At 42.3% G+C, this 27,464-nt stretch overlaps 1 protein-coding gene across 1 annotated transcript in view; it reads left to right on the forward strand.

Annotated features, from left to right (window-relative positions):
- The first annotated feature begins 12,653 nt into the window (after nt 1–12,653).
- Nucleotides 12,654–27,464, forward strand: part of slc7a5 (solute carrier family 7 member 5) — a 20,067-nt gene continuing 5,256 nt past the window's right edge. The window contains exons 1-4 of the mRNA XM_076269681.1: nt 12,654–13,477; nt 17,780–17,905; nt 26,235–26,340; nt 27,230–27,274. Of these exons, the coding sequence (XP_076125796.1) occupies nt 12,907–13,477; nt 17,780–17,905; nt 26,235–26,340; nt 27,230–27,274 (848 nt within the window). The 5' untranslated portion in view covers nt 12,654–12,906. The remainder of the gene's footprint in view (nt 13,478–17,779; nt 17,906–26,234; nt 26,341–27,229; nt 27,275–27,464) is intronic.

The raw sequence follows: 27,464 nt of genomic DNA on the forward strand, positions 1-27,464 counted from the left end.
GAGCCTGCATTTGTAGGATGCTTCATGAACTGTTTCTTTAACTAAAACTCAATCACCTTAATTGAATGAATGCACAAATATGAGTCAATTACAATGTGGCAAGCAACTATACTGCACAATTTTGAAAACATTTGTTTGAGCTACAAAAAAGGTTTGAGGTGAAGTACATAACGGGCCATACCCACAATCAGGCTTGGAATTTCACCATTTTAGGGGCAAGGCCACTTGGCCTTCAGTTGGGCTTATTTGGTGGGGGGCACAAAGGCCACATGTCAGGGCACCAAGGCCAAAGTTAACTATACAGTAGTAGGCTATAAAAATGATCAAAGTTGTATTCACTGCAGTAGACCTGCATCACTGTATACAAAAACATAAAACATGACATATTACATATAACTGTAAATCATCTGATCATCTAATATTTTCAGATATCTAGGCTATATTTAACATTTATTTTATATTTGGCCTGTTATGAAATCATGTATTGAACAATTTACGCACAGCTCAGCTTTAAGAAACTCAAATAGCCTAGATGCATGCTTAGCATTTTGTGATCATTAAGGCTACTTTCACAAACTCTTACAGTCAGCTGTCCTCTGATTTACCGATATCTAGGCGACATTTGTAATATTTGTTTTGTATTTGGCCCGTTATGAAATAATGTGGAACAATTTAAACACAGTGTAAAACTTAAATCCCAAATTTGGAGACATCCGTGTATGTTGAAATTTACTGCAAATTCAAAACGGGATTAGTCTGGAACGGCTAACTGTACAGGGGACTGCTTTACACCTTTCTGTTCGGTAAGGTCTGCTGTTTATTCTGATATATGGTTTGTCATATGTTAAACGAAGGGTTCGTGAAGTATTCCACCGAGATGAATGGGTAGGGAGATGGACGCAAAACCTTCAGTAGAATTTATGATTGAATGATATTATTTACTTTTCTCGCCAACCGTTCACCACAGCAGTTAGCGGCTAACATCGTTTAAAAGCTGAGAAAAAGCTCTTTCATGTGATACTTGTGATGTCTGTGTGATGAGTAGGCTACTTCGCGAGTAGTTCAACTGAGAAGAATGGGTTAATTTGGACGCACTTTCTTGCGCTGTCACTTTCTCCACTGCGTAATTTGGCATAGGCTAAATATATATCGCTATTAGTAGGACGCAAAGCAGAATATTTAAAGAAGGGGGCACCAAGGCCACCGTGGCCTGTAAACCTCTGATTTTCAAAGGGGCGTCACGGCCAACTCAAAGGGCTACGACGGCCATGGCCAATTCCAAACCACAGACATAATGTTGAAACAGAGCGAGCAAGTTTGTTACTGCAGCCATCCACGCTTGTTTGTATGCTTCAAGACGCAGCTTGATGAGGTCATCATCTGTGCGCCGGTAAACGCTTCAGGAGCGCATAGGCACTATTTGGGTGTAACGCAAGCATTATTTTATCGGTTTTAAGGCAAAAAAAATCCGATAACGATATTAACAGATATTACATTTTTATGCTAATATCGGGCCGATAATATCGGTGGGCCGATATTATCGGACATCTCTAGTTCCATGCTATCCATGTGGGGTTACATGCCCACCAAGTTTCGTGTACCCCGGTCTTTCAGTGTCCGGGGAATCCTTGTTGGTGTATTGTACGGTCACTAAATGTACACATAAATTATTTTATTGTAAGGCCCCCCATGAACGAAAGTACACAAAACTTGGCATGCATTCTGAGGGTGTCATAATGATCCTACACTTTCAATTTCGTGCAGTTTTGACCATGATTTTGCTCAATTTTGAGATATTGTGATGAAAACACCTAATGTTAATGTTAATTTTTAACTAGGTGGCGCTATACATAAAATAAGTGGTAATGGGTAAATGGGTAAAAGGTGGACCTCCTAGGCCCTACGGTTCTCGATATATTCACAGAAAACTGTCTCCGGCCACCTACAGGCCAGTTGGTGTATAGTAAGTAAGGGATAACGGCCGCCGAGGTGTCCTGTTATACGGAATTAATGGACTCCCCGACGCGTAGCGGAGCCGAAGTCCATTAATTCCGTATAACTGGACACACCTCGAAGGCCGTTATCCCGCTTATCACCCAGTTGCCACTGTAAACACTGGAAACACGCGGTTCTGTTTAAAAAGAAGCTCACTAGTTCAGCTTGTTGTACAACTTTAGCATGGACAGTTAGCTTGTTTACAGTTGATTCCATTGTTGGGAAGCCTGCAACCAAAAGATTCTAGTGCGCTGCAACCGTCGTCCTACTATGGTTGTTATAGTTACCATTCATAAGCATTGATATGGAACGGTGTCCTGTTATTCAGAATTAAAGGCCACCCGCCAGCCAATCAGAAAAGAGTATTTCTTCTCTCCGGGTGATAACATAAATTAATTTATTGTGTGGCCCCCCATGAACGGAATTCCACGAAACTTGGCGTGCATTCAGAGGGTGTCATAATGATCCTACACTTCCAATTTCGTGCAGTTTTGACTATGTTAGGTCACAGATACCTGCGATTACAACACCTCATTTTTACTTTTTTGTGTTTAACTAGGTGGCGCTATACATGAAATGAGTGGTTATTTAATGGGTTGACATGGCCCTTTGAGATCAATATTTAAAAAAAATGGTCCTCCTAAACCCTACGGTTCTCGAGATATTCACAGAAAACTGTGTCTGCCCTACCCTCCTTTCAGGGGTCCCGGGAATCCTTGACGGAAATTTGGACATGCGAAAAAAAGAAATAAAAAAAAATAAAAAAAATCTGACTAAACCTATATGACCGCCGCTGATCGTGAAAAGCAACAGGTAGGTAGGATTTAAAGTGTGACGTCTGTGCTTGGAGGCTTGCAAATATTCATGTTAACAGACTAACTAGCGTTTGCTAAGCATATGCCGATTGAAGCATAAACCTATTCCATTAAGATACCATGTTCATACTGAACTTTTATAAACTGCAAACAGAAATGTCACGCTAACAACAACTCATTACATGTTTCCATTTCTTAACAATCCTTATATTAATAGCTTAATATTGTGCTGATAATGTGGCAAACAAAGGCTAGAGTTGGATCAGCCTTATCCTTTGTGAGCAACAGCTAGCAAAAGGACATTATGAGAACAGTTTAGACTGTCTTAAAGTGTCAATGCACCATTTAACAATACTTCAATTGTGTAAATTATTGGCCTTTTGTTTTACTTTAGTTGTTTGTGTTTTTTTTTTTTGGGGGGGGGGGGGGGGGCGCGCCAATTTGTTGTTGCATACCCTTCAAAAAATGGGTAGCTGCGCCCCTGGGTAGGCCTATGGAAAATAAATTAACTCTATAAAGACTGGCGCGGCCACACAAAAGAAGTAAGAGATTTGATTTGGGTGATGCCAATGTCAGTATGGAAAATTAACCAGTGGGCTGCTATAGCCCTTTGAGGGCCGGCGCTGTCAGAAAAAAAAAAAAAAATATATATATATATATAGCCTAAATTATAATTACATCAGCGATTCGGCCCAAAAGTGTGTCGGCCCACCGGGAAAATGCCTGGTATGCCAGATGGCCAGACCAGCCCTACCCCCTACTGAGGGGCACCTTGACAACCCAGCTTTGGGAAGACCATCACAGCCAGTGAGGCCCAGTACACCACCAGTGTTCAGTGGGATGGGAAGATGTTCCACCTGCAGGAGCAGCTGTCTGGTGTTTGGATCAGTAGGGTAAAACGGCGTCAGTCACCCCCACTGCAACCGCCATAGCCATCCGCCTCCAAAGCCCAAACTGGATACAGATAACAGGACAAACGGCGCTCTGCACTGTTGTGTTTTAATTTGCAGCCAATAAGTTACGGAGCTTCAGGGTCTCTCCCCCTCTTTCTACCCAGAAACAGGAAATGAAGGATGCTGTTTGGGGGGGACTATCATCCGCGCTCCCAGACAGAACGAGACTGCGGGGTCAGCCTGTCTGATGGAGGAGGCACACACTCACACACACACACCTTTTTTTACCTGTCTCCAGACACTCTGTCATTCTCTCTACCTCCCTCTCCATCTCTTGTTCCCTCTCTTCATCTCTCTCTCTCACAAACACGAATCACACTCAGCTTTCTCCTTTCTCCTCAGCGGTCACGTGTGAACAAATACACACAGACTACTCTCCTGTCCAAGTGGGGATTAATTCTTCTGAATGTCTCATAACTTTTGAAAACTCATTCACACACACACACACACACACGCACACATGCATCCACACACACACACACACACACGCACACATGCATCCACACACACACAATGTGCGGATGGACGGACAAACACACACATGTATGTGCGTGCGCACATACACACACACCTGTTTGAATCTTTTAAGATTGAACATTGGTCTGGGGAGTCTGCTATGTATTTTCTACTGCACAAGAGGCGTGATCAACGGGCATAGTTCAAATGACTCTACGCAATTGGATAGTCATTCACCAATCTGACCAACCGGGTGACGTTTGCAGAGCAACGCGAAAACTCCAGGCAGGAAACTTGTTAACAAACGTGTTGGTTTGTATCGTAAAAGCACCAATTTCCACCACTTTACTTCAAAAATTCCAAAACAAAGATGATTTTTAATACTTCAAAACAACATTTGATAAATGAACCTTACATTTTTCAGTAGCCATGTGTGTAGATTTGAACAAAATCTGGTTTGGTTCTTAAAGGGAGTATTTAGCCTACTGCCTTAAAAATCCGATTTTGTTTACCGTGCTCGGAGTTTGGTGCTGGGCTGGTGGGTGCCCAAAATAAAAATTCCACTGGAGCTCCAAGCGGATTTGTACAGCAGCCTTACAACACTGTTTACAGCTCTTCGAATCAGGGTAAACTGTAATTTTAGATACACTTATGGGGTGGGGGCTTGCATTTCTTTAGAGATCATCTGCTGCCTTGGTTTGTATAGAAATTAATATTAAGTGACACATATGGCCCTTTCCAATAGACTCGTAAATCATTGTACACCCACCCATACAACATGTACGAATAAGTTGCTAAAGGAATGCGTTTCTCTCGAGCCACGAGGGGCATTAGCAGGAGGCTAAACGGCTGGAAAACAAATTGTTACATTGTATTGCACGCACAGCAAGACCATGCAATGCATGAATTGGTGACCGGATTGAAGCAGCAATGTAATCTAGTGTGTAAGAGCATTGCATCAACATTAAAATGACCAACACAGTACATATGCAAAAAAAAATACATGTCATCTCATCTCAACTATGGGCGCAGCCATGTTTGTCGTAAGGTCGTACGTCCACCTCGGGGTACCCTTAAGTACTCCAAGGTAAAGGGGGCGTGCCTGCGTGAAATGCCGCAAGACAGCTGGGTAATTTACACTTTCCAACTCGGGCGATGGATTTACGAGTCTAATGGAAAGGGTCAATACACGTAAAAGGGCGGAAATAGGTGACCTTCCATAGTATTTATCAGCGATCTGCAAAAGCAGCAATGGCATCGAGCGATTTTTGCAGGTAGTGGAAAAAAAAAACATGAAAGTGAGTGGTATTTACACCCACTCGATTAATTTGTTTGCTAACCTAAAAAAGACATTGAGCATCGTCGAGAGGTTAATTGAATGACGGTCGTGAGAGAGACTTTGCAGTTGCTTCTCTATCGTCATGTTAAACCTGCCAATAGCGTGCCAGGTGGATAAGCCAGTTTGTGATTGGTCCTGGCAAAATTGTAACGGAAGCAGCACAGATGCACAGGTTTCCAGCCTGAGCAGGGGCCTGTACTATGAAGGGAGCTTAACCTACTCAGATGTAACCCAGGGTTACTTTGTTAAACCGGGGTTGACAAAACCTGGTTATCATAAGTGGTGTTAATCGGTACTACGATGCTGATTAAGAAGTTGATTTGTTGAACCGGGGTTAACCTAATTGGAGTTTGTGCGCGTTCACATAAAAGGGGCGGGTTGCAGCGCAAGTCACCACGTTCAATGATGACGCGATCACCTTATTTTACAAGTTTTAAGTTACGAGGAATTAAAAATCACTCTACGACAAAAATCAAATAGCAAACAAAGCAAGGCAAGACTGTTGGCAACGTATTGCAGATCGGGTAGCCTATGCCTAAAAGTAAAGTTTTATTTCCACATGTTCTTCAAATATGTGTTACGGAGGACTAATAGCTTGAAATGAGTTGAAATAATTAAATGGCCTATTTTGAGTTCATAGAAATGCCTACAGATGCAACACAATTTAGAAGTGCCATAGATTACAGTAATAGGATAATTAAATGTTTAAGTAGCCCCCATTGACTGATTTAGTGTATGCCTAATCCTGTGAACATTTCAGATGCAACACCATTGCCAAACGCACATGGCAGCAGGTGAAAATGAAACACAAACACATTATTCAGAATAGTAGGTTTATATAGTTATAGCTTGCATTAATATTTCTTAATTATGAAAACATATAGGCCTAGTATGCTTATAGCCTTCACTTGGCCTCTGTTTTACAGCTAACAAGAAAAAGGTGTCTTTGAACACTACTGTAAGGCACCAGAGTGTTTTACAGTAGCAGAGGAGTTGGCCATCGCAAATAATAGTGGAAGGCCGATTATGGAAGGGGTCGAGGGAGGCATTCGGTCGGATTCTGGTGCTGTGGAAATGTGTAGCCTTTATGTGCAGGGTACAGTAATATGACATTCAATTTAACAAGTTTGTTAAAATGGTGATTTTAATATATTAGGCAGGGGCTGATCCAACTCTAGCCTTTGTTTGCCACATTATCAGCACAATATTAAGCTATTAATATTAGGATTGTTAGGAAATGGAAACATGTAATGAGTTGTTGCTAGCGTGACATTTCTGTTTGCAGTTTGCCATTAAAAGTTCAGTATGAGTATGGTAGCCACCTAGCTATCTTAATGGAATAGGTTATGTTTCAATCGTCATATGCTTAGCAAACGCTAGTCTGTTAACATGAATATTTGCAAGCCTCCAAGCACAGACGTCACACTTTAAATCCTACCTGTTGCTTTTCACCATCCACTTATTTAACTACTGTCGCATCCCTTGACATCCCATCTCATTTTCCTCTTTCTTTTTCTATGTTTAGCCCCCGACAGCTTTTTTTGCTGTATCCATCTTTTTCCATAGACGAAAACTGCTCACTCAGCGCTCACGGCGCCCCCACTCCCTTTTTTATGTTAACATTCTATGATGGAATCTTATGAGATAGGGGCCTAGCCTACTCTAGCCTGTTAGTCCCTAAAATGTTATCTAACATTGAGGAAATGCAGACATTATTTAGAAACGTACAACAGTAGCTACATATAGAATATACCAAATATATTATTATATATTTTTTTTACCATCGCTTTGGTGCCCCTATGCGCCGCATATAGCGCATACCCACTTTTTGCGCCACTGATATTAGGCCTACTGTAGGCTATGTCCGATTTATTTTCGGACATACAGTATTCTTGCTCAGATGTTCAGCATCACCGATTAGATGGAATACATGAATGTCCACGTAAGGGAATTGCTATGACGGGTGACATTAGAGACTTCTCCCTAGATCATCTGACAAAGATAACGAATTCCCTCGGCAGACAAACTATATCTTGGTAGAAAATATAGTCCGGGTATCTGGCGGTCTCTAAAACCCCTCGCCCTGCGAAGAGAGCCCCTCACGATTTGCGCTCCAATGTCGTAGCCTATGGATCATCATCCAGGTACGCCGACATTGTCTCGGGAGAAATTGTTAGTGGAGGGGTGGTACTTATAAAGGGTGTGGTTAACGGAAACCTCGGGTTAACCAAGAACATAACCTGCTCGGAGCAGGTTTGAGATGCAGCGTAAATTGCCATGGCAGCATACCTCGGTTAAAACCTATCCACATTTCGTAGTACGGGTTAATCGGGAAGTTACGGCACACGTGATCAAGTTACTCTCGAAGTTACCCATAAGCCAGTAACCACGCTTCGTAGTACAGGCCCCTGCAGGGCGAAAAGAAATCGCAGATCAGACTGGGTTTACGCAGTCTAATGTGGTCATGCACCATTAAAGCTCCAGTTCTGCTATGGTTTGGTCCAGAAAACCCAGGAGAGATGTAACAAATACTTCACAGTATATCACCAACAGTTTTTGGCAAAACATGGCAGGTGGTTGTTTCTGTAAAGCTTTTGCAAGCTTTTGATTTTAGATTTAGAGCAGGTGCTGTTCTGTGGCTGAGCTTAAAAATGTTAACAAAAGAAAAAAGAAAAGAACATCAAAGTGTTCACATAAACGTGATATAAGTGGCCTGCCATAACTCCTGAGCTCATCAAATGGTCTGACTTCTGAGTGGCACGGATGGAGCTGTCACTAATACAAACACTTAGTAACTAAAGTGTGTGATTGCATGATTTCCTTCTCTGTATTAATTTACGGTAGTGTGTCTCTCTACGAGTACTCCATTCCAGAGTTCATGCCATTAAATACTGGTATACAGGTTTGTTTGCCACATGCAGGCACACTAGCAGGCACACTAGTATTAATCCTTAGTATTAATATTTCAGGAAAACAATGGCAAAATTAATTATACACATATTTAAATAGTAGTTCTCCATAATAGAGGAAGAGTCCAGGTGCTACAATGGCCTGTCTGCAGTCCAGACCTGTTAGGTGCATCATGGAATGACAAACATGATTAAGAATACCCCATACTGTTGAGCAACTGAAATCCTATATTGGGCAGGAATGGGACAACATTTCATTCTCAAAACTCTAGCAAATTGTCTCCTCCTTTCCTAAACATTTACAGAATTTTGTTAAATGAACAGGTGGTAATATACCCCTGTCCCAACTTTTTATGAAACATGTTTTCATTTCATATTTATTATACAGGAAAGTATTAAAAGTAACAAAGTTACAGTTTAAAACGGGCCTGAAAACTGATTTCCAGCAGGTTCCCGTTCTGCAGCACATATAACAAGTAACAGGGACAGGGCACATCACACATCATATTTACATACAACACAAAGCAAACATATAAACATCAGACTTGGCACAGACAGTGATAGATAGAGGTCAGTGTTTGCAAGTGTATGTATTGAGGAGTATCAGTTTATAGTTTTTTTTAAATTGTGTGCTGGATTGTAATTCTCTGATGTGTTGAGGAATGCCATTCCAAACTCTGGTAGCCGTATGTATGAAGGACCTCTGGCCAAAGCCATTGTTGTATGAGGGCACTGGGTGGAGGGCCGTGGAGACTGACTTAGTGACACGCACTTGAGGCATGTTATGTGTTGATAAGAGAGAGATGAGTGTTCGTGAAGTGCTGTGTTGGAGTTGAAAATAAAAAGAAATAGCATGACTGTAAATAAAATTTTGAAAAGACAGAGCATGTGACTGAGTGAGCGCAGTGCAGTGGTGTGTCCATTTGAGAAGATTACTGTAGATTTTCAAAGCTCGATAATATAACCGTGCAATGGGTTCAGTAACTTCCTTTGTGGTGAGGGACCATATTGGTAGACAGTATGAGATGGTTGAGAATATGATTGCTTGGTTTTGGAGACAGGTTTTGGAGACAGTAGGTATGATCTGATCTTGTTGTATATAGTTTCTGATTTAACTTTTTAGTTAGCTTGGAAGCGTGTTCACGGTATGTAAGGTGTGAGTCAAGTAGTACTCCCAAATACTTATATGATTTGGCAATGACAAGAGTTTGATTTGAGAATATTACAGGACTAGTGATGGATAGATGCTTTCTGGGTGAGTGGAAATACATGCATTCAATTTTTTTAACATTGATGGTTAAGTGATTGTCATTCAACCACTTATGTAAAAATTGAAGGTCAGATGACAGTTTGGAGTTTATCGTATCAGAGTTGGGGTCAGATAGAAAGAGCACAGTGTCATCAGCATACATTAGGCATTTAGAGTATTTACACACATCTGGAAGATCATTAATATATAGAAGAAAGAGTAAAGGCCCCAGAATGCTTCCCTGTGGGACACCCATACCACATCCCAAGGGCTGAGATATTGCATGGTCAATTTTGACAACTTGTGATCTATCAGTTAAATAAGAAGAGATCATGTCTAATACTGAGGGCGATAGGTTAAAAGAGTGAATTTTGGATAATAAAATCAGGTGGTCTACTGTGTCGATTGCTTTACGAAAATCGATAAAAAATTCTCCAGTAATGTGTCTTCTGTTGAGAGAGAACGAATTTCCTCAGTGAAATGTTGCTGGCATCAAATAAAAAAAATAAACATATAGTTTCCATGATATAGTCCAAATTGTAATTTTCAACATTTTATATGTTGTCTATGTCCTTTTTGCAGTTAAATATGGGTTTTCTATAAATGCAGATTTTCACTTTCTGTTTTTATTTGCATTTTACACAACGTCGCAACTTTTTCTGATTTGGGGTTGTAATTTCTGACACTATAAAAAGTTGTTCCGTTATACATTTAGTTTCCGGGACATATTCATGACCGTATGTTTGCAGCAACACTATACAACGATTTTAAACTTTTTGAGGTGCATTTTTGTGAGCAACTATCTTTTTCAAATTACTTTTCATGAAATATGTAATGCAAAGCACATAAAAAAAAAACATACTGTATATGTATTTTCTACTAGATGTCCAAGAACAGAATGCCCTGAAAGTAGCAGAACCACTGAAACTCTTGGCAGAGGAACATTGTGCATATTACTCTCATATCATAAGCGGAGGGGGCGGTCGCTCCGGGCCCACGACCGCAAAGGGGGCCCACTTTTGGCCAAATATATCTTGATTAATTGTTATATTTACCGATGCTTATTTGTACTAAAATGTTAGGCCTACTAAAGATGCCACTGGTCCGTAGAGTGCGCTCACAATAGGAGTTCGTCTGTCATGCTGCAAATTAAATAGCCCGCACTCTCCCTCTCGCTACACTGTTGCATTTTAAAAGCGAAACTGATGCCACAACCGGTCTGGGTTTGCCGAAGTAGCCTATGCTACAGGCTGCATTTATTACAGTGTAGGTCTAGTCTACACGGTGCCTATTTAGAGGCAGGAGCATAGGCCTAAGCTTGCCGCGACAACAGCAGTCACTATCAGGCGCGCCAGCAGGAATGAATGTTAAGCGCATCTACCCCTCCGCGCGCAACAAAACATTGAAAGGCTTAATATTTGTCCGTTCATGCATTGGCTACCTAAAAAGAGCCTAGTACAAAATGCAATATACAACAATAACGCCTAATAATTCATTTGGACAACTTTATACGACCCTAAGGGTAAAGTCACCTAGTTTTGTTCTAGTTTACCGTTGTTTATGGCTTTAAACAGCGTTCGCGCTTTAACATCAGTAAACATTATAATGCTAACGTTTTGAAAAGCATTTGCCTACCTTGTTCATCTGAAATAACTCCTCTAGTTTTGCTGCCTCCATCATTTGCTACCTCCACCCTTTCATTGTTTCCAAAAAACGTTTTATATCCATGATAGCCTTGAAGTCTTGAGTTAGTGAATTAGCTTAACATTGTGTGTTGATAACAAGCAACCATAGTAAAAGAAAGCAAGTAGCCTAGCCCACAACTTCTGTAATTGCTGTGTGCGTTTGTTAGGCTATTATCCCCTCTCCTGCTCAAACAAAAGGTGCGTACATTAAAGTTGATTTTGACAACGTGTTTACAAATTTTAAAGAAATGTGTAAATAGCCTATTGTCGACCAGTTAATGGGATACTGCACAGTTGTGAAGCAGTTGGGAAGTTATGGTGGGCTAACTTTGTGTGAACACACACGGGAAATTCTCTCTCTTTGAGTTGCCTGATGATACGCACAGCTGCCCCGATGCACAGAAAAAATGGTAGGCTAGGTCATCAGGACATAAACAAAATGCCTCAGCCTCTAATAAGCACAATATGAAGTGGGCTAAATAAAACATGATGTTGGAATAAACACCGACAGTATAGGGGCCCATTAAAGATCGTCGCACCCCCTATAGTGAACCATTAGCTCCGCCCCTGAGACTGTAAGTGCTACACACCCAAACACATATTAGCACTTAACTGGAAAAATTGCAGAAATCACCAATCACACGGTGACACAACATGCCACCAACCAACACTGCTTACTGCAGGGCTTTTGCTACCAGTTAGAGGTGCTGTAAATTGGCTGTAGGCCTGTAGTGGGTATCTGGCAATTAACTATTTCCTGTTAAAAAGGCTGGCTACATTCAATCTAAAATGTCTGTTCTGTCTAAAATAAGGCCCTACAATAATGATTCACATCAAGCTTGAAATGAACAAGCATACTTTTTTTCTGTTTATGCCTAAATGTACAGTGATCACACTCTCCACCTATGCCTTATCTGTTCGGGATGCTGCGAGGGAATCTGATGAGCAAATGGAAGCTGGCGACCACTTTAAAAGAACAATTTCAGGAAGTAGAACAAACAGATGTCTGCGCCATGTGCTATCTTGCACGGCATTCAAACAGCATGGCAGAATGCCTATGACTTTAAGTGGCATAGATCATCTTGAGAATAGAATCGAAACGAAGGGAAACACTACGGCTGCTAACCCAGTTAGTTTTTTAATGCTTTAATTTAATGCTTAAATGAGTTGACTGTACGCCGGAGGAAGGTGAGCAATCACACCAACCAGACGAGGGCACTGTTCGCACGCTACGGTCTATGGCGACGGTAGGCTACATACACAAGCGGAAGGCGAGCCCGTGACGCAAGGACCTTTCATTGCCATGATGCTGCTCGTGAGTTCTTTAGACCCAAGAGGAATTGTGATTTTTGACTCAGTTCTGCGCACGCTGCTGTCGTGAATTGTGTAGGCTAGTGCCGGTGAGGAGCTTAAGGACCCTCCTTAGAGGGATCGACTCGGAGAATACGGCCATCGTAGCTAAGAGGTAGAAGACACCCATAGGCTTGTGCTGACAGGACAACACAATGTCAGGTTTAAAAAAGAGAAACTCAAACTCATCTAACCGAGATGAAGAGGACAACCAGGTGACGGAAAGGATGCTCGGAGAAAATGGGAACTCAAAACGAACTGCTGACGGCTCTCTCGGGAGCCCAGACAAAGATACGAGCAATGTTGGAGAAGAAACTGTTGTTTTACAAAGAACAATAACTCTGCTCAATGGTATTGCTATTATTGTGGGTACCATCATTGGGTCAGGCATATTTGTCACGCCGACCGGAGTGGTCAAAGAAGCCGGCTCCATTGGGGCATCCTTGATCGTCTGGGCAATTTGCGGAGTGTTCTCCACCATAGGAGCACTTTGCTATGCCGAACTGGGCACCACGATCACCAAATCTGGCGGAGACTATGCTTACATTCTCGAAGTTTATGGCTCTCTCCCGGCTTTTCTTAAATTATGGATCGAGTTACTGATTATTCGCCCGTCCTCTCAGTACATTGTGGCATACGTGTTCGCCACTTACCTCCTGAAACCCATCTTCCCTGTATGTCCGGTACCGGAGGAGGGGGCGAAGATAGTTGCTTGTTTATGCATCTGTAAGTATATGTTGGATGATGAATTTACATAATTTGATAATTGCGTTACAGGATGCTGAAGTCTACTGTCAGACGTGAAGGCATTGTAAGTTATGGCACCTCGATTTCACGTGTTAACTTGCTTCCGCGCCACGCTTAATATGAGGAAACGTGTCTAGCTTAGGCTACTCCCAAACTTACACCATCATAATGGTTTAAACAGGGATTTACCAGTCGAGTAGTTATTAAACCAGTAACATAGACACCGATAAAATGCTCAATGGAGGGTCATGTGAGGTACCATCATCGGGGGAGCCAGAATTGAACAGTAATGTTGGGTTACACCTCTCAGATCGGCCTGGCACCAGTGTTGAAACTAAGCATGCGATTTCATCAGCTTACTCATCACTCTGCGCAACCAACGCCATATGATTAGTCAAACGGCGCGCTTGATTGTCGAGTCGAGCCCACATCGGTTTGGAACACATGTTGTTCACTGGGCTCTATGCACTAGCTTACTTGAAGGAGAATAAGGAGGGAAGGATTTTCGGTGAGCACACGTTTTGGTACAACTGAAGCACGATCTTCAGGTGCCTGTTGAAAACATGTCGACAAACAGGAAACTGGTTTGCCGACTTCAAGTAAGCTTCTGCACAGAGCCCGTAGAGTTCGGTAGCATTTTGGTGTTACTAGCGCTTCTACCGCCTGCTATGCTCCAGTAGCATCGGATCGCTTGTACAGCAGAGGCATTTGACATACTGCTGAGGCTTCTGTTGCCAAGGCCATGTGAAAGCACGCTGGTTAATTGTGAGCGCACGAAACGGGCACAGACTTTTTGGCAATTGCATTTTAGAAGTTGCCTACAATGATTTTAAAGTGTGTGTGTTCTGCAAGACCTGAATAAATGTGTGTTTATTAGTAGATCTGCCGTTGACTGTCTCTTAAATGCCCCTCTGCCGTAGGCTGCTATTTTTGCAGCCACCCATGTGCATGTCTTAAGGCGACCAGGATTAGCGGGTTTACCTTGAGCTCCTGTGGTCAATTAGCCAACCTATCAAAAGTGTGGCCTCAAAACCAGGACATAGTCGCGCTACCTCTGCCACCCCTTGTAAACAGGAGAAATGCAAGAACTGTGTATGTTTGTGAGAGAACTTGAATCAGAGGGTCAGAGAGAGAGCAGTGTGTTTGAATGAATGTAATGAGTTATTTGAATGCATGAGAGAGTTAGTGGGTTGTGTTTGTGAAAGATTCTGTGAGTTTTAATTTGTGAATGACTGAGACGTGTGTGTGTGTGTGTGTTAGTTAATGTGTGTGTTTGGAGTAGGAGTAGTGGAGTTGGTGTAATCCTGCATTGAGACTGAGTCTTTGGTTAATCTCCCAAAAAGGACCACATGACCGTTGGAGAAAGAGGGGGAAATGTTGATCAAGAGAGAGAGAGAGGGAGGGTCAGGCATACTGGGGTGGGGACGCTGTAAAGTGTGTGTGTGTGTGTGTTACCCTGCATCACACTCACACACACACACAGTCATGTGCAGGGGCCAGTCTTACCTTCCAGCCACTCGGGCGTCACCGTGAGTGTTGCGACTGTGTGACTGGCCAGAGGATTTTAATGGCTGCTATGAAGGAATAAGCCACTGAGTGAGCCACCCATTGTGTGTGTGCGTCAGCCCGGCCTAAGGCCTCAGGCCCTCTGCAGGGGCTCTGTGTGCTGCTGTGACACAGTGCTGTCTGAGGGTGGCCGTGGTGCCATAAACACATAAAGAGGACACATGAGCTAAATGGCTGTGGGATTACAGCAGCTGGTTTGAGGTCACTGAGCGTGCCGCTGGCTCGATGTGGACTCTCTCTTAGGTTCCGTGTGCACTTCTGGGGACGTCTGTCTTTCTTCAGAAATAATGTCGGGGGTGGAAGTGGTTTAGAAGTTGTTTTTCATTTGAACGTCTTTGGCTCTTGGCTTTGCAGACGGTGATGATGATGATGGATGATTGTTTATGGATGCTCTGAATTCTTTGTGGATGCTCTTTGGGTATGTTTTGTGTGTTGCAGTCCTTAGAGCTGCCTCACTAGAGTTTGGGGCAGTGTTTCGATGTGCGGCGATTTGCATCGTGTCCTTCAGGCTGCTGTCTGAGTGGCGTTAGGTATGGGGCGGGGCTTAGGTATGGGGCGGGGACGGATATTTAGTTGTTATTGGGTTTTAGGCACCCTGGGTCCATTCTGGGCACCCTGTGTGTGTGTGTGTGTGTGTGTGGGTAGGACAATCTTGTGGATGTCTTTCTTCTCATATCCAGTTCTTTTGTTCCATTGACCCATTTTCCCCCTCAGAGCGCCGCAGCTATGCTATGGGCGGGGTGTTGTTGGGGTGGGTGGAGAGGGTGGGTGGTGTATGCCTTCCCCTATCACACGCACACCCTTTCCATTTCCACCCCCCACCCCCCAAACCCAGTGTTGACCCCCTGACTCGGTGAGTGGGTTTATATAAGAGACAGGAGGGCTTGCAGACATACTAATCCCTATCAACTTCTCTCTCCAACACACACTGGGTTTCTGCGTGGGTGAAAGTGTGTGTTTTTGTGTGTTTGTGTGTGTGTCTGTCTCAAAGGGTGAGCACAGCAAGTCTGCTTGTACGAGAGTGTGTGAGTATGTGTGTTTGTGTGAGTTTGTCAAGGTGTGTGTGTGTGTGTGTGTGTGTGTGTGTCCGAGAGAGGGAGAGTGAATTCATTTCTGTGTGAGTCTGTGGCTGAGGGGGCCCAACAGTGTGTGTGAGCGAGAGAATGTGGGTGTCTGCACTGTAATGCCATTCTACACAGACTAGCCATTGTTGTGTGTGAGATTGGTGGCCGAGTTAGCTTGCTGGAGCGTGAGACAGATTGAGGGGTTGGCTGCTTTGAAGTGAGTGCTGCTCAGCAAATCACTGAGACACACACACATACACAAACTAAATGTCTACTTAGAACCCCAGAATAGAGTGTGTTTAGGGTCATGTAGACTCAGGAAAAAAAACTGTCTGTCTCATTATTTTATTTGATTTTGAGGAATCGGGACCTGTTGATTTTATGTCGATACCTCCCCTGCCTGTTAAAATGAACCGCAGAGGTGAAGTGTAAAGTTATTTTTGTCATGATGAAAGCCAGGAAATGTCTATAAAGATTCCTATCTTCTGGAATTGGAAAAGATCAACTTGATGCAGACCTCCAAGACACCAAATGAAAGGTCCTCAAACTGAAAAATCTCCTCAGAACAGAAGAGTACACCAAATCCAAGCAGTGTCTCAGGCCAACACGCTTAAATGCTAGTGCCAAAAAACATAACGAGACGCCCAGAAAGTCCAGTGCAAAATTAAAATACCACGGTAAACACCACACCAATCTCCACCACCATGAAGCAACCGAGTAAATCAACATGGCCGAACACCAGCTGAGAGCAGGGGCCCAGAGGAACCAATCGCAGGTGATGAAGAGCTTAAAGACTGCGCCTTTGGAATGCCACAGAATTACTAAGAACATTCCCTGGAAACCTGAATGTGAGATGGTTTCCGAGCAGAGTTTTAAACACACATAAGCACACAGAGAATTTACATATAGAAGACAGAAGTATATTTTTTTCTTCCACATACACTTAAGAATTTTGTGTAAATAGACATACATGCATACATACACATACAGACCGACACAGACTCCATAAGCTGTTCAACACACACATTTTTGAGTGTACTTGGGGTGGTACATCTGGCAGCAATAGGAAGTCACTTAGAGGAACACCAACTTTGTTGCACCCCCACTGGCGGGCGTCAATGGCCAGCTAACCAGAACAGCAGGTGGTGAAGATTAATGTGGGTAAAGACAAACTAATTATGTGGAGGTTCACTTCAGGTGATGAAAACAAGCTGATGAAATGGGGGCCAAATTGCTGGCGTTTCTGTGGTGCAGGCCCTGTTTCATTTGGCTGTGGTGGTGGCAAGACTAGCATATCAGTCGTGACATTTTTAACCCTGCGGCCAGCACTTTATGGTCACATTCCCTAAGAATGGATGTGTTGGTGTGAGAATCCTAAACCGAAATTCCTCCAATTGTCTTTTAATGATTTCTTTCTCCTTGTGTGGCCTAAGGTCTAGATAGGAAAAGAAGCACATTCTTTCGGTGGATGAATAGTTATTATCATGAGAGATAATCTATTAAACTAAGCTACATTTTTCTGATCATGCACATTAAAAAAACAAAAAGTACGATTTGGGGGGAAAAAAGGAAACATGGCTGATTTACAATGAAAAAATGGTTTTAATTGAACCTTTTTATCTCTCTTCATTCCTCTCTCTCTTTCTCACAGTGCTGCTAACTGCTGTGAACTGCTACAGTGTAAAGGCCGCTACGCGAGTACAGGACGTCTTCGCTGCAGCAAAGCTCTTTGCTCTCGGACTCATCATCGTCATTGGTTTTGTGCAGATTGGCAAAGGTATGACACACACACACCCTGGTAGAATGCTACAGTAGCATTTACTCTGGTCTTGCCAACACACACACACACCCAGGTAGCATGCTAGAGTGATAGATAGATAGATAGATACTTTATTGATCCCCAAGGGGGAAACAAAAAAACGCACACACACAGACCCCCCCCACCCCCCACCCCATATGTCCGCCAGTCCAGTAGAGTGCTAGGTAGGGGTGTGTCCATTAGTTGGGGCCACTGCAAGGTTCTTCGATTTGATTGGGCTCACTCCCTTCTGGACCATACATGTGTTTGCTGTGTGTGGTTTTGCATTTGAATTGCATGTCACTCAAGACAAAATGAGAGCATTTTTACAAAACGAAGTGTAGCAAAATAATCGTTATTTCTCTCTCTCTATATATATATATATATATATATATATATATATATATATATATATATATATATAGGGTTGGGGAGTAACGGATTACATGTAATCTGGATTACGTAATCAGATTACACAAATCAAGTAACTATAATCAGCCCAGATTACAATAAAAAAAATTGTGTAATCAGATTACAGTTACATTGTTGGGGATTACCTCATTACATTTTATCATGCAAACAATGCAACTTTTTTATGATAGCCTAGCTATCTTTTAATTTGACAAGCAGTTAATTCGGATGTTCACTTTTTAGACTTTTTTAAGATATAGTTAAGAACAAAATTATTCATACCCTGGCAAATATTGATTTTCTCTTGAACAATTATGTTTGTTCTTACTTGCACTAGCCAAAAGGTTGCAAGACAATGTGGTAAAAACATGGAATCAAAAAAAAGTGTTATCTTTTTTAACATTTTTATGAAAAATCGCGTGTTAAAAATTATTAATACCCTTTTTAAACAATCACTGGGAACATCTTTATTTACCACCACAGCTCTCAAAATGGTTCATATAATACCCACCAAGCCTCTTCATGTCTCCACAATGATTGTAGACTGCACCTTTTTAGCAGCAATCTGGGGTTTGAGGCAGGAGCGATTATTTGCCATCACTTTGGCCTTGTGCTCACTTTTTTTGACGGATTGAGGTCCGCTCTAAAATATTGATATTGTTCTCTGTTAACCATTTCTTGCCTTGTTTGGCTGTATGTTTTGGATCATTGTGTGGTTTAATGTTGAAATGCTGCCTTTTGGGGCAGCCATGGCCTACTGGTTAGGGCTTAGGCCTTTGGGCTTGCCGGTTCGGCTTCACTAATTCACGGATTGGGATAAATGCAGAGACCAAATGTCCCTCACGGGATCAAAAGATATACTTACTAACTTACATACTATTGGGGCAGGTCTCTCGGCACACTGCCTGATCTTTTCCTCCTAATATTAATGTAGCCTCTTGTTTTAGTGTTACCGTTTACTTTGAGAAAGTCACCAGGTCCCCCTGGTTGAAAAACATCCCAAAATAATAATTTCCCCCCCCCCACAATTGAAATGGACATGGTGTCATTTGGGTTTAATGCATCCCTTTTTTATGCCAATCTCAGGCCATGTCCCTGGGTCACAAAAATCCAGTGAAAGCTAAATTCTTTGTCCAGCTGTGCCCTTATAAAGGTTAAGCTGAGTTGTGCATGTTTGGAGAAGAGTGGAGAAAAATAGAATGAGAATTCTTTAATCAATTCTGTGGTGGTGTCTTTTACTTAATGGGCATATTTATTGAAGTAATCCTAAAGTAATCAGATTACGTTACATGTTTTTTGTAATCCAACTGATTACGTTACTGATTATAAAAATGGCCATGTAATTTGTAGTCAGTAATGGATTACATTTCAAAGTAATCTGACCCAACCCTATATATATATATATATACATATATATATATATATATATATATATATATATATATATATATATATATATATATACTGCATTTTATTATAATATTTCGATTTTAGTAGTTGAAAGTCATTGACCATTAATCTATTAATTTGATTAATTGCACAGTCCTACATCAAACAACTACACTGATGTGCTCATCAGCCTGTTACAAAGAACGTGCATTTCTTTGAATGAGGAAGGTGTCACCAAGTCCAGGTGTGTCGTCTATGACATACTCTGTGTGTGTGTGTGTGTGTGTGTGTGTGTGTGTGTGTGTGTGTGTGTGTTTTCTTGACTGATAAGCTCCACAGGCCTCTTGTTTTGGAATAAAGCTGAGTCGTTCTAATCAGTAATGTCACCAAAAGCCTCCTTTTGTTACCAGCTCATTGGAGACCAATAAAAAGAAGCATGCACACACACACACACACACACACACTCACACTCGCTCACTCTCTCCCTCTTACGGGTCTGCCAGAAGCCCAGTCTGTGGGAAACACTGTGGCATTGTTAGTTTTTTCTAAAGGGGTTCACTGAGCCAGTTTTTAACCAACTCAGGGTTCAGACGGACACTGTATGTTCCAATTTTGGAGAAAACCAAGTCATTAACTCCAGATTACAAAAGTGTGTGTGTGTGTGTGTGTGTGTGCGTGTGCATGTGTGTGCGTGTGTCTGAGAGGGGGGAGAGACAAAAAGAGAATATGAGTGCAAAACTAAGAATGAGAATATGAACATGATCACGAGATATGATGGGACTAATTTCAGGTGTCTGTGGGTGTGTGTGTGTGTTGGGGGGTTGCTTAAAAAAAGATCTGTGCAAGTGTTTGGGTGGAGGGCTTGCACATGCTCAGCGTAAGAGGATAAATAGGTAGCTCTGAGTCTGCTTGTGTAACTGTGTGTGTGTGTGTGTGTGTGTGTGTGTGTGTGTGTGTGTGTGTGTGTGTGTGTGTGTGTGTGTGTGTGTGTGTGTGTGTGTGTGTGTGTGTGTGTGTGTGTGTGTGTGTGTGTGTGTGTGTGTGTGTGTGTGTGTGTGTGTGTGTGTGTGTGTGTGTGTGTGTGTGTGTGTGTGTGTGTGTGTGTGTGTGTGTACGGATGCGTGCGTGCCTTGATTCTGAGTCCTACCTAAGTGTGTGTGTGTGTATGAAGGCATCCCTGCTGTAGCCTACATGCTGATGTAGAGCGTGTCTTTGTTCTGACCCAGGGTCTCCTTTGACCCGTGCCTGCCAGCCCTGGTGGTGCCCTCGGGGCCACGTGAAGTTGGCATCTGCTGGTGTGGGCACCAGTGGGCGAGAGGAGGGCAGGGTCCTGCAAGATCAAACCACACCCCCTCCGATCTGCTGATGGCTGAACAGAACTGGGGATTGTCCTGTGTGTTTGTGTGTGTCTGTGTGTGTTTGTGCGTGCCTGTGTCTGTGTGCCTGTGACCTGAGCCATGTGTGTGTGTGTGAGGGTGGTCAGGGCAAATGTAAAAGGACGGGACCGTGTGAGAGATTTGGGGAAAGACAATGAAAGAGAGGGGTGGGGTTGGGGGAGTAATGATTTATTAAACCATTGCTTTATTTTTTGACGGAGAGAGGGAGATGAGAGAGAGATATTTTAGGGGGAAAGACAATGAAAGAGAGGGTGGGGTTGGGGGAGTAATGCTTTATTAAACCATTGCTTTATTTTTTGACAGGGAGAGACGGAGAGAGGGAAAGATGGAGAGAGGGAGAGATGGAGATAGATGAAGAGAGGCAGGGAAAGATAAAGATAGACAGAGAGATGGAGAGGATGAGATTAGGGTGGAGGGTACACAGCATTGGGTTCCTGGCATGCAGAATGATCAACAACAATAATACACACCACACACACACACACACCAAACTCTATGCAGCTCATCATACTGACTGTAGGATTCCACAGAGGGTTAATATAATGCGTACTGTATGTGTATGTAGAATATGGGGACAACAGTGAAATGTGTATATGTGAGAGTAAGCGAAACGATTGAGCGAGCGAGCGAGCGAGTGAAAGAGAGACTGTTTGTGTGAGGTGGAGAGAGTGAAGTGTAGAATGGGAAAAATGAAGAGAGGGAGAGGGAGAGAGTGAGTGGAAAGAGGGAGGGAGGGGAGCTTTTGTGAAGTCGGATGCTCACTGGCCTGTTGGGATAAAAGTCTTAAACTCTCAAATTCCGCATTACTGCGCACAATGGTTGGACGAGACCCATCCAGATCGCATTATGAACGCTGAGGCCCGGCCAGACGCCCAGTGACCACTGCTGAGTGGGAACGCTAGTGCCTCTAGGACTTATTAGTTATGCGCATTAATAATCAATCATTCACCTAATCGTCTTACAAAACATCAGACACACACACAGATGCAACGGTATACGGTGTATTATCGCACCGAACGACACGGCCGACATAAGTCGGTAGATCTGTCATTTATGATTTGCAAACGTTTATCGTTGTGCTGTAAACTAAACGAACGTTAGACATTCACGAAACACCTCCAGAGAATCAGTGCATGTGCCCTCTCACCTTTGTAACCTATCAATGCTTCCCTGCTAATGTGGCAAAACACCAATAGGTTGAGGCGCTCTGTATGCAAATGAGTTCGACAAACAACAGCCGACTGCTCCAACGTGAATGGAATGTCGCTTAACGAGAGACAGAGACACTAATTTTGAAAAGGTGCCGCCGTCTGTCATCCACTACAAAGGAATATTTATATTATATATATATAAATATATATATATGTATATTAGGGCTGTCAATCGATTAAAAAAATTAATCTAATTAATTACATACTCTGTGATTAATTCATCTAAATTAATCGCATATATAATTTTTGCTGTAAAAGTATGTTAAATATTTAAATTCAAATGAATCATTGAATAATCAGCATTAGTGACATTAAAGTTCAAAAACTCTTTTATTATTATTTTCACTGTTCAAATAATTGCCATAATAATCTATGATATGACCTAATATGCTGAGGAAATAAATTCAAAAGTGCTTCGGGAAGAAGTTTTTTTTTTTCACATACAAGGCATTTCATTGCAGAGGACTTTATTTTCAACACTATTTTTTATCAACACCATCAGGCCGTTTTTTAAAAGTAAATGTTCCAATCAATGATCCAGGCAGCACGTTTTCTTCTCTCTCCTTCATTTTACAGTCTAATTTTTACTGACTAGAATGGCTCGGGGTCAAAGGTCATACGGAATTGACTAATCTGCACCAATTTTTTTAATCAGTTATTTTTTCTCAAATTAATTAATCGAAATTAATCAGTTATTTTGACAGCCCTAATATATATATATATATATATATATATATATATATATATATATATATATATATATATATATACTGTGTATATATATATATATATATATATATATATATATATATATAATTTCAGTACAAACTGAACACCGTAAAGTTAAACAAAGTAGGCTAGGCCTACAGTCCACAAGAATTAGGCCTACATTGCTAATGCAGTCAACCGGAGTGGACGCTTCTAACATGATGTAGCCCAGACGGATTCGTTGCTAGTAGCATGCAATGAGAATCCATTTCTCTCACGAAAACTACCCTATAGTTAGGCTAAAAACTAAGCCAAGTCAGTCAGTCACACTACCATTTTTTGTCTATAGGCAAAATATCGTGGACACACTGCACCGTTGCATCCCTAACACACACACACACACAGACACACACACAAACAAACAAACCGACTTGCATGCCAACACCAACTGGCAAAATACAAAGAAGCAACCTCTTGGAATTTTTTTAAATGTAATGTAGACACAAACTAATAATGATACAACATAGGGGTGTTGCGATTTCGGTTTTAAGTCGAAAATTGATCAAAATTTCATCTCGATCTCGAAATCAGATGTAGAATCGACGATGCAGCCACACCCCCAAAGTCATGTCCAGCATGCATGCCAAGAGACCAAAAGCACACACACACACACACACACACACACACACACAAATGTGTTGAACTGCGGCGCGTTATCTACTCTAACTTCAAGCTGCAGCCAGTTAAAAAAAACACATAAGATGATAGATAGATAGATAGATACTTTATTGATCCCCAAGGGGAAATTCAGGAAACCAAACTCAAAGCCTCTCCTGCTACTCTGAAAGTAGGCTATTTTGTCGTTCGTTAGCGTCAGTTAACGCTAACTTATTCAACTTAGCAAGTGAAAAGAAGTCCAAAATTAGGCTTACTTTAAGGCATAACATGCACATTGATAAGTGCAATATTCCATGAATACCTTGTGTCTCTTGAGAGTGTGCTGAAACAATCAAATTATCGTTCTGTGTTGTTTCATTTCATGTTCACGTCTATGTTAAATGTCTGTTCGCGGTAGGCAGAGTTTCAAAGTAAAAGTCCCCCAAAACAAGGAAATAAGGCAAAAAACCTGCATTAATACTAATAATTGATCGTGACTCTGTTACTGCAGTGCATACACCCTTCAACACACTCCCCCAACCCCCCCCCCCCCCCACACACACACACACACACACACGCACACCCAGACATACACATACCAGTTTGAGTGTGTGCCCCACGGTCACTGTCTACACACACACACACACACCAGTTTGGGTGTGTGCCCCATGACCCCCCCCCCCTACACACACACACACACACACACTCTTCAGTCAGTTTGCTCTGCTATGCAGTGTGTACAGGGGCTGGGCGTGTGGGTGTGTATATCGTACGTGTCTTGTGTAGCCAGTTTGTCACACACCCCTATATCCTACTACCAAGATAAGCGCCAACCACTACACTGCCAGACAACCTACTTACCACACACGTACACACACATACACACACACACACACACACACACTTGTGCTCTCTCGCTCCCCTTTCTATTATATTGTATTATGTCGCAATGGTGATGGTGAATGGTCAATATATGTTAGTATGGTAGTAAGGTGCTCAGGAGTTGTGTCCATGACTGTGTGTGTATGTGTGATTGGGGGGACGGGGTAATCTTTTGTTATACTTTTACTGCCGTTTTCTTTGTGCAGGTCACACTAGGGTGTGTCAGCTGATAAGCTCAACAGAAACGCAGACGCAGCCAGTGAAGAAGGAGAGATGAAGGGAGAAAGGGAGAGTGGAGGGGAGGGAAACAAAGAGGAAGAGGGGAATGATAAAGTGGATAGAGAAGTAAAGAAAAAGAGGGGAATGATAAAGAGAATGGAACAAGAGATTGAGAGAATTAGACCAGTAGCAAAGCTGGGTAACAGGATCAGAAAAGGAGAGATAGATCTGCAGTTAAGTCACCTCATTTGTTCTTTGATGGCCTGTTTATTTTTAATGCACCTGTAAGTCATGCATACACACAACACAACACAATAGACACACACACACACACACACACACACACACACACACACACACACACACACACAAACACAAACCTGCTGTCTGGGAGCAACAGACTGCGACCTCATGCCAGTAGTGAGTTAATCTCTAATTTCCTTATGGGCGCATGCCAGGACTGGAAACACGCCTACACACTACATACACAGAAACCCTGGAGCTTAGAGAGTCCTGCAAGAACATAACAACCCCCCCCCCCCCCCACACACACACACACACATACACACATACACACACACACACACAAATTTACCATTCTCCCTCAACAGGGAATGAACAGCTCTATAGCTCATTCTCTTCACATTTCCTACACAAGCCAACTCAACTATCACACACACACACACACACACACACACACACACACACAAATTCACCATTCTCCCTCAACAGGGAATGAACAGCTCTATACCTCATTCTCTTCACATTTCTCACACAACCCAACTCAACACACACACACACATTTACATTTCTATTCTGCTTGTTGATTCTTACTCAATTTTAATATTTTCTGTTCCCAACCCTAGAAGAAAGTGAAGTCAAGTGTGTGTGTGTGTTTGTGTAAGGGTGTAGTGTGTAAAGTGATACCCTTTCTCATCATTAATTTACAGCCTTTCTGGCTGCCTCTTTAGCCTCAGCTGTATGCTGTGCTAGTTAACACACACACACACACACACACACATACACACACACACAAACAAACACACAAACAAACACACATCCCACTTACACATGTAGAAGCATAGCCTGTGTGTGTGTGTGTGTGTGTGTGTGTGTGTGTGTGTGTGTGTGTGTGTGTGGCCAGCGAGTGGGATTTCTGGATTGTTAATGCCCTGCTGTAGAGCCGAGAAAGTCCTCCTAGCATTCCCTCTGTGTCCGCCTCACTCACTTCTCCTCCCTCCAACTTCCACCCTTCATATCTGTCTCTAGTTCTCTCTCTCTCTTTCTCCCACTCTCTTTCTTTCTCTCTCTCCCACTCTCTCTCTCTCTCTCTCTTTCTCTCTCTCTATCCTCCCTCCTCTCTCTGTACATATGTGGTCTGTTTTAAGTCAGTAGAACTGAAGATGTGTGATAAACATGCTGGCTGTTGTCTAGGTGATGTGACGGGACTGCTTCCAGAGAACTCATTCAAGGGGACAAAGACGGACGTGGGGGACATGGGGCTCGCACTGTACAGTGGACTCTTTGCCTATGGGGGCTGGTAAGACACAGACACATATACACTCACACACACGCACACACGCACACACACACACACACACACACAGACACACAGACAAGGGATATTGGTAAAGTGAGGCTGGCAGTGGTTGAACAGGTATAACAACAGCAACAATAATAATGTTGACCCCTCTCATAACCACACACACACACACACACACACAGGCATATTACGCTGAAGATGAATGGTGCATGGGGAGCTCTGTTCTCATTAACAATGGGGGGTCTTAATGATTGAGATGGCTACTTACCACAGCAATCACATCAACTGCCCGTCACAGTAAGAGTATCTCATCAACAAGACAAGCTTGTTTACGAAGCCCCTTCTGTCTGAGCTTTCAGACTCCAGCAGGACTCGGTGTCACTTTTTAAGCCTCTCTGGATTGCTATCTCTTTCTTTCTTTCTCTTTCTCTCTGTATCTCTCTCTCTTTCTTTGTCTCTCTCTCTCTTTCTTTGTCTCTCTCTCTCTCTCTCTCTCTCTGCCAGTGCTACTGTGTGGTGATGTGACGGTCAAAATACTACAGTGTAGTTTGGTCAACAGAGCAGGAGGAGGAAGAGCACTGACGTATTCAAAGTCATCTGAGTTTGCAACGACGAAAAAAAAAAATCTGTTTTCAAATATTCACGTACATTTGCCGTTGTTCGCTAACCCCACTGGTCACAGTAGCCTGTGAAAAGAAGCCATGTTGGGTTTCCTTGTCATCATTTTCAGTCAAATGAAAACGGGATAGACATTTTTTTTCCCTTCAAATGGTCACTGTCTTATCTCACAGAGTTCCAAAGTAATGAGTGAAGGGATTAGAAATTAACGTTAAAAAGAAGATTTGAAAAACATCTCTAATATCATGGTCTGTCTATGCTCTTTCAGGAACTACCTGAATTTTGTCACAGAGGAAATGATTGAACCATACAAGTGAGTCAATTTATTATATGTTGGTGTACTGTGGACATTTGTCTTTGGTATAGGTGTATTTTTAACTAATTTATCTTTTGTCTATATATACGTATGATTATACAAAACCTTGAAGTATGTACAGATAGATAAAACATGTTTGCATGAACAAATGTTTATGAATGTATCATGAATTAATAAATTCTGCATG

The sequence above is a fragment of the Alosa pseudoharengus genome, unplaced genomic scaffold, assembly GCF_046254945.1.
Source record: "Alosa pseudoharengus isolate Yale_2024_CS ecotype anadromous, Long Island Sound unplaced genomic scaffold, YU_APseudo_1.1 YU_APseudo_1.1_scf_10, whole genome shotgun sequence".
Taxonomy (NCBI): domain Eukaryota; kingdom Metazoa; phylum Chordata; class Actinopteri; order Clupeiformes; family Clupeidae; genus Alosa; species Alosa pseudoharengus.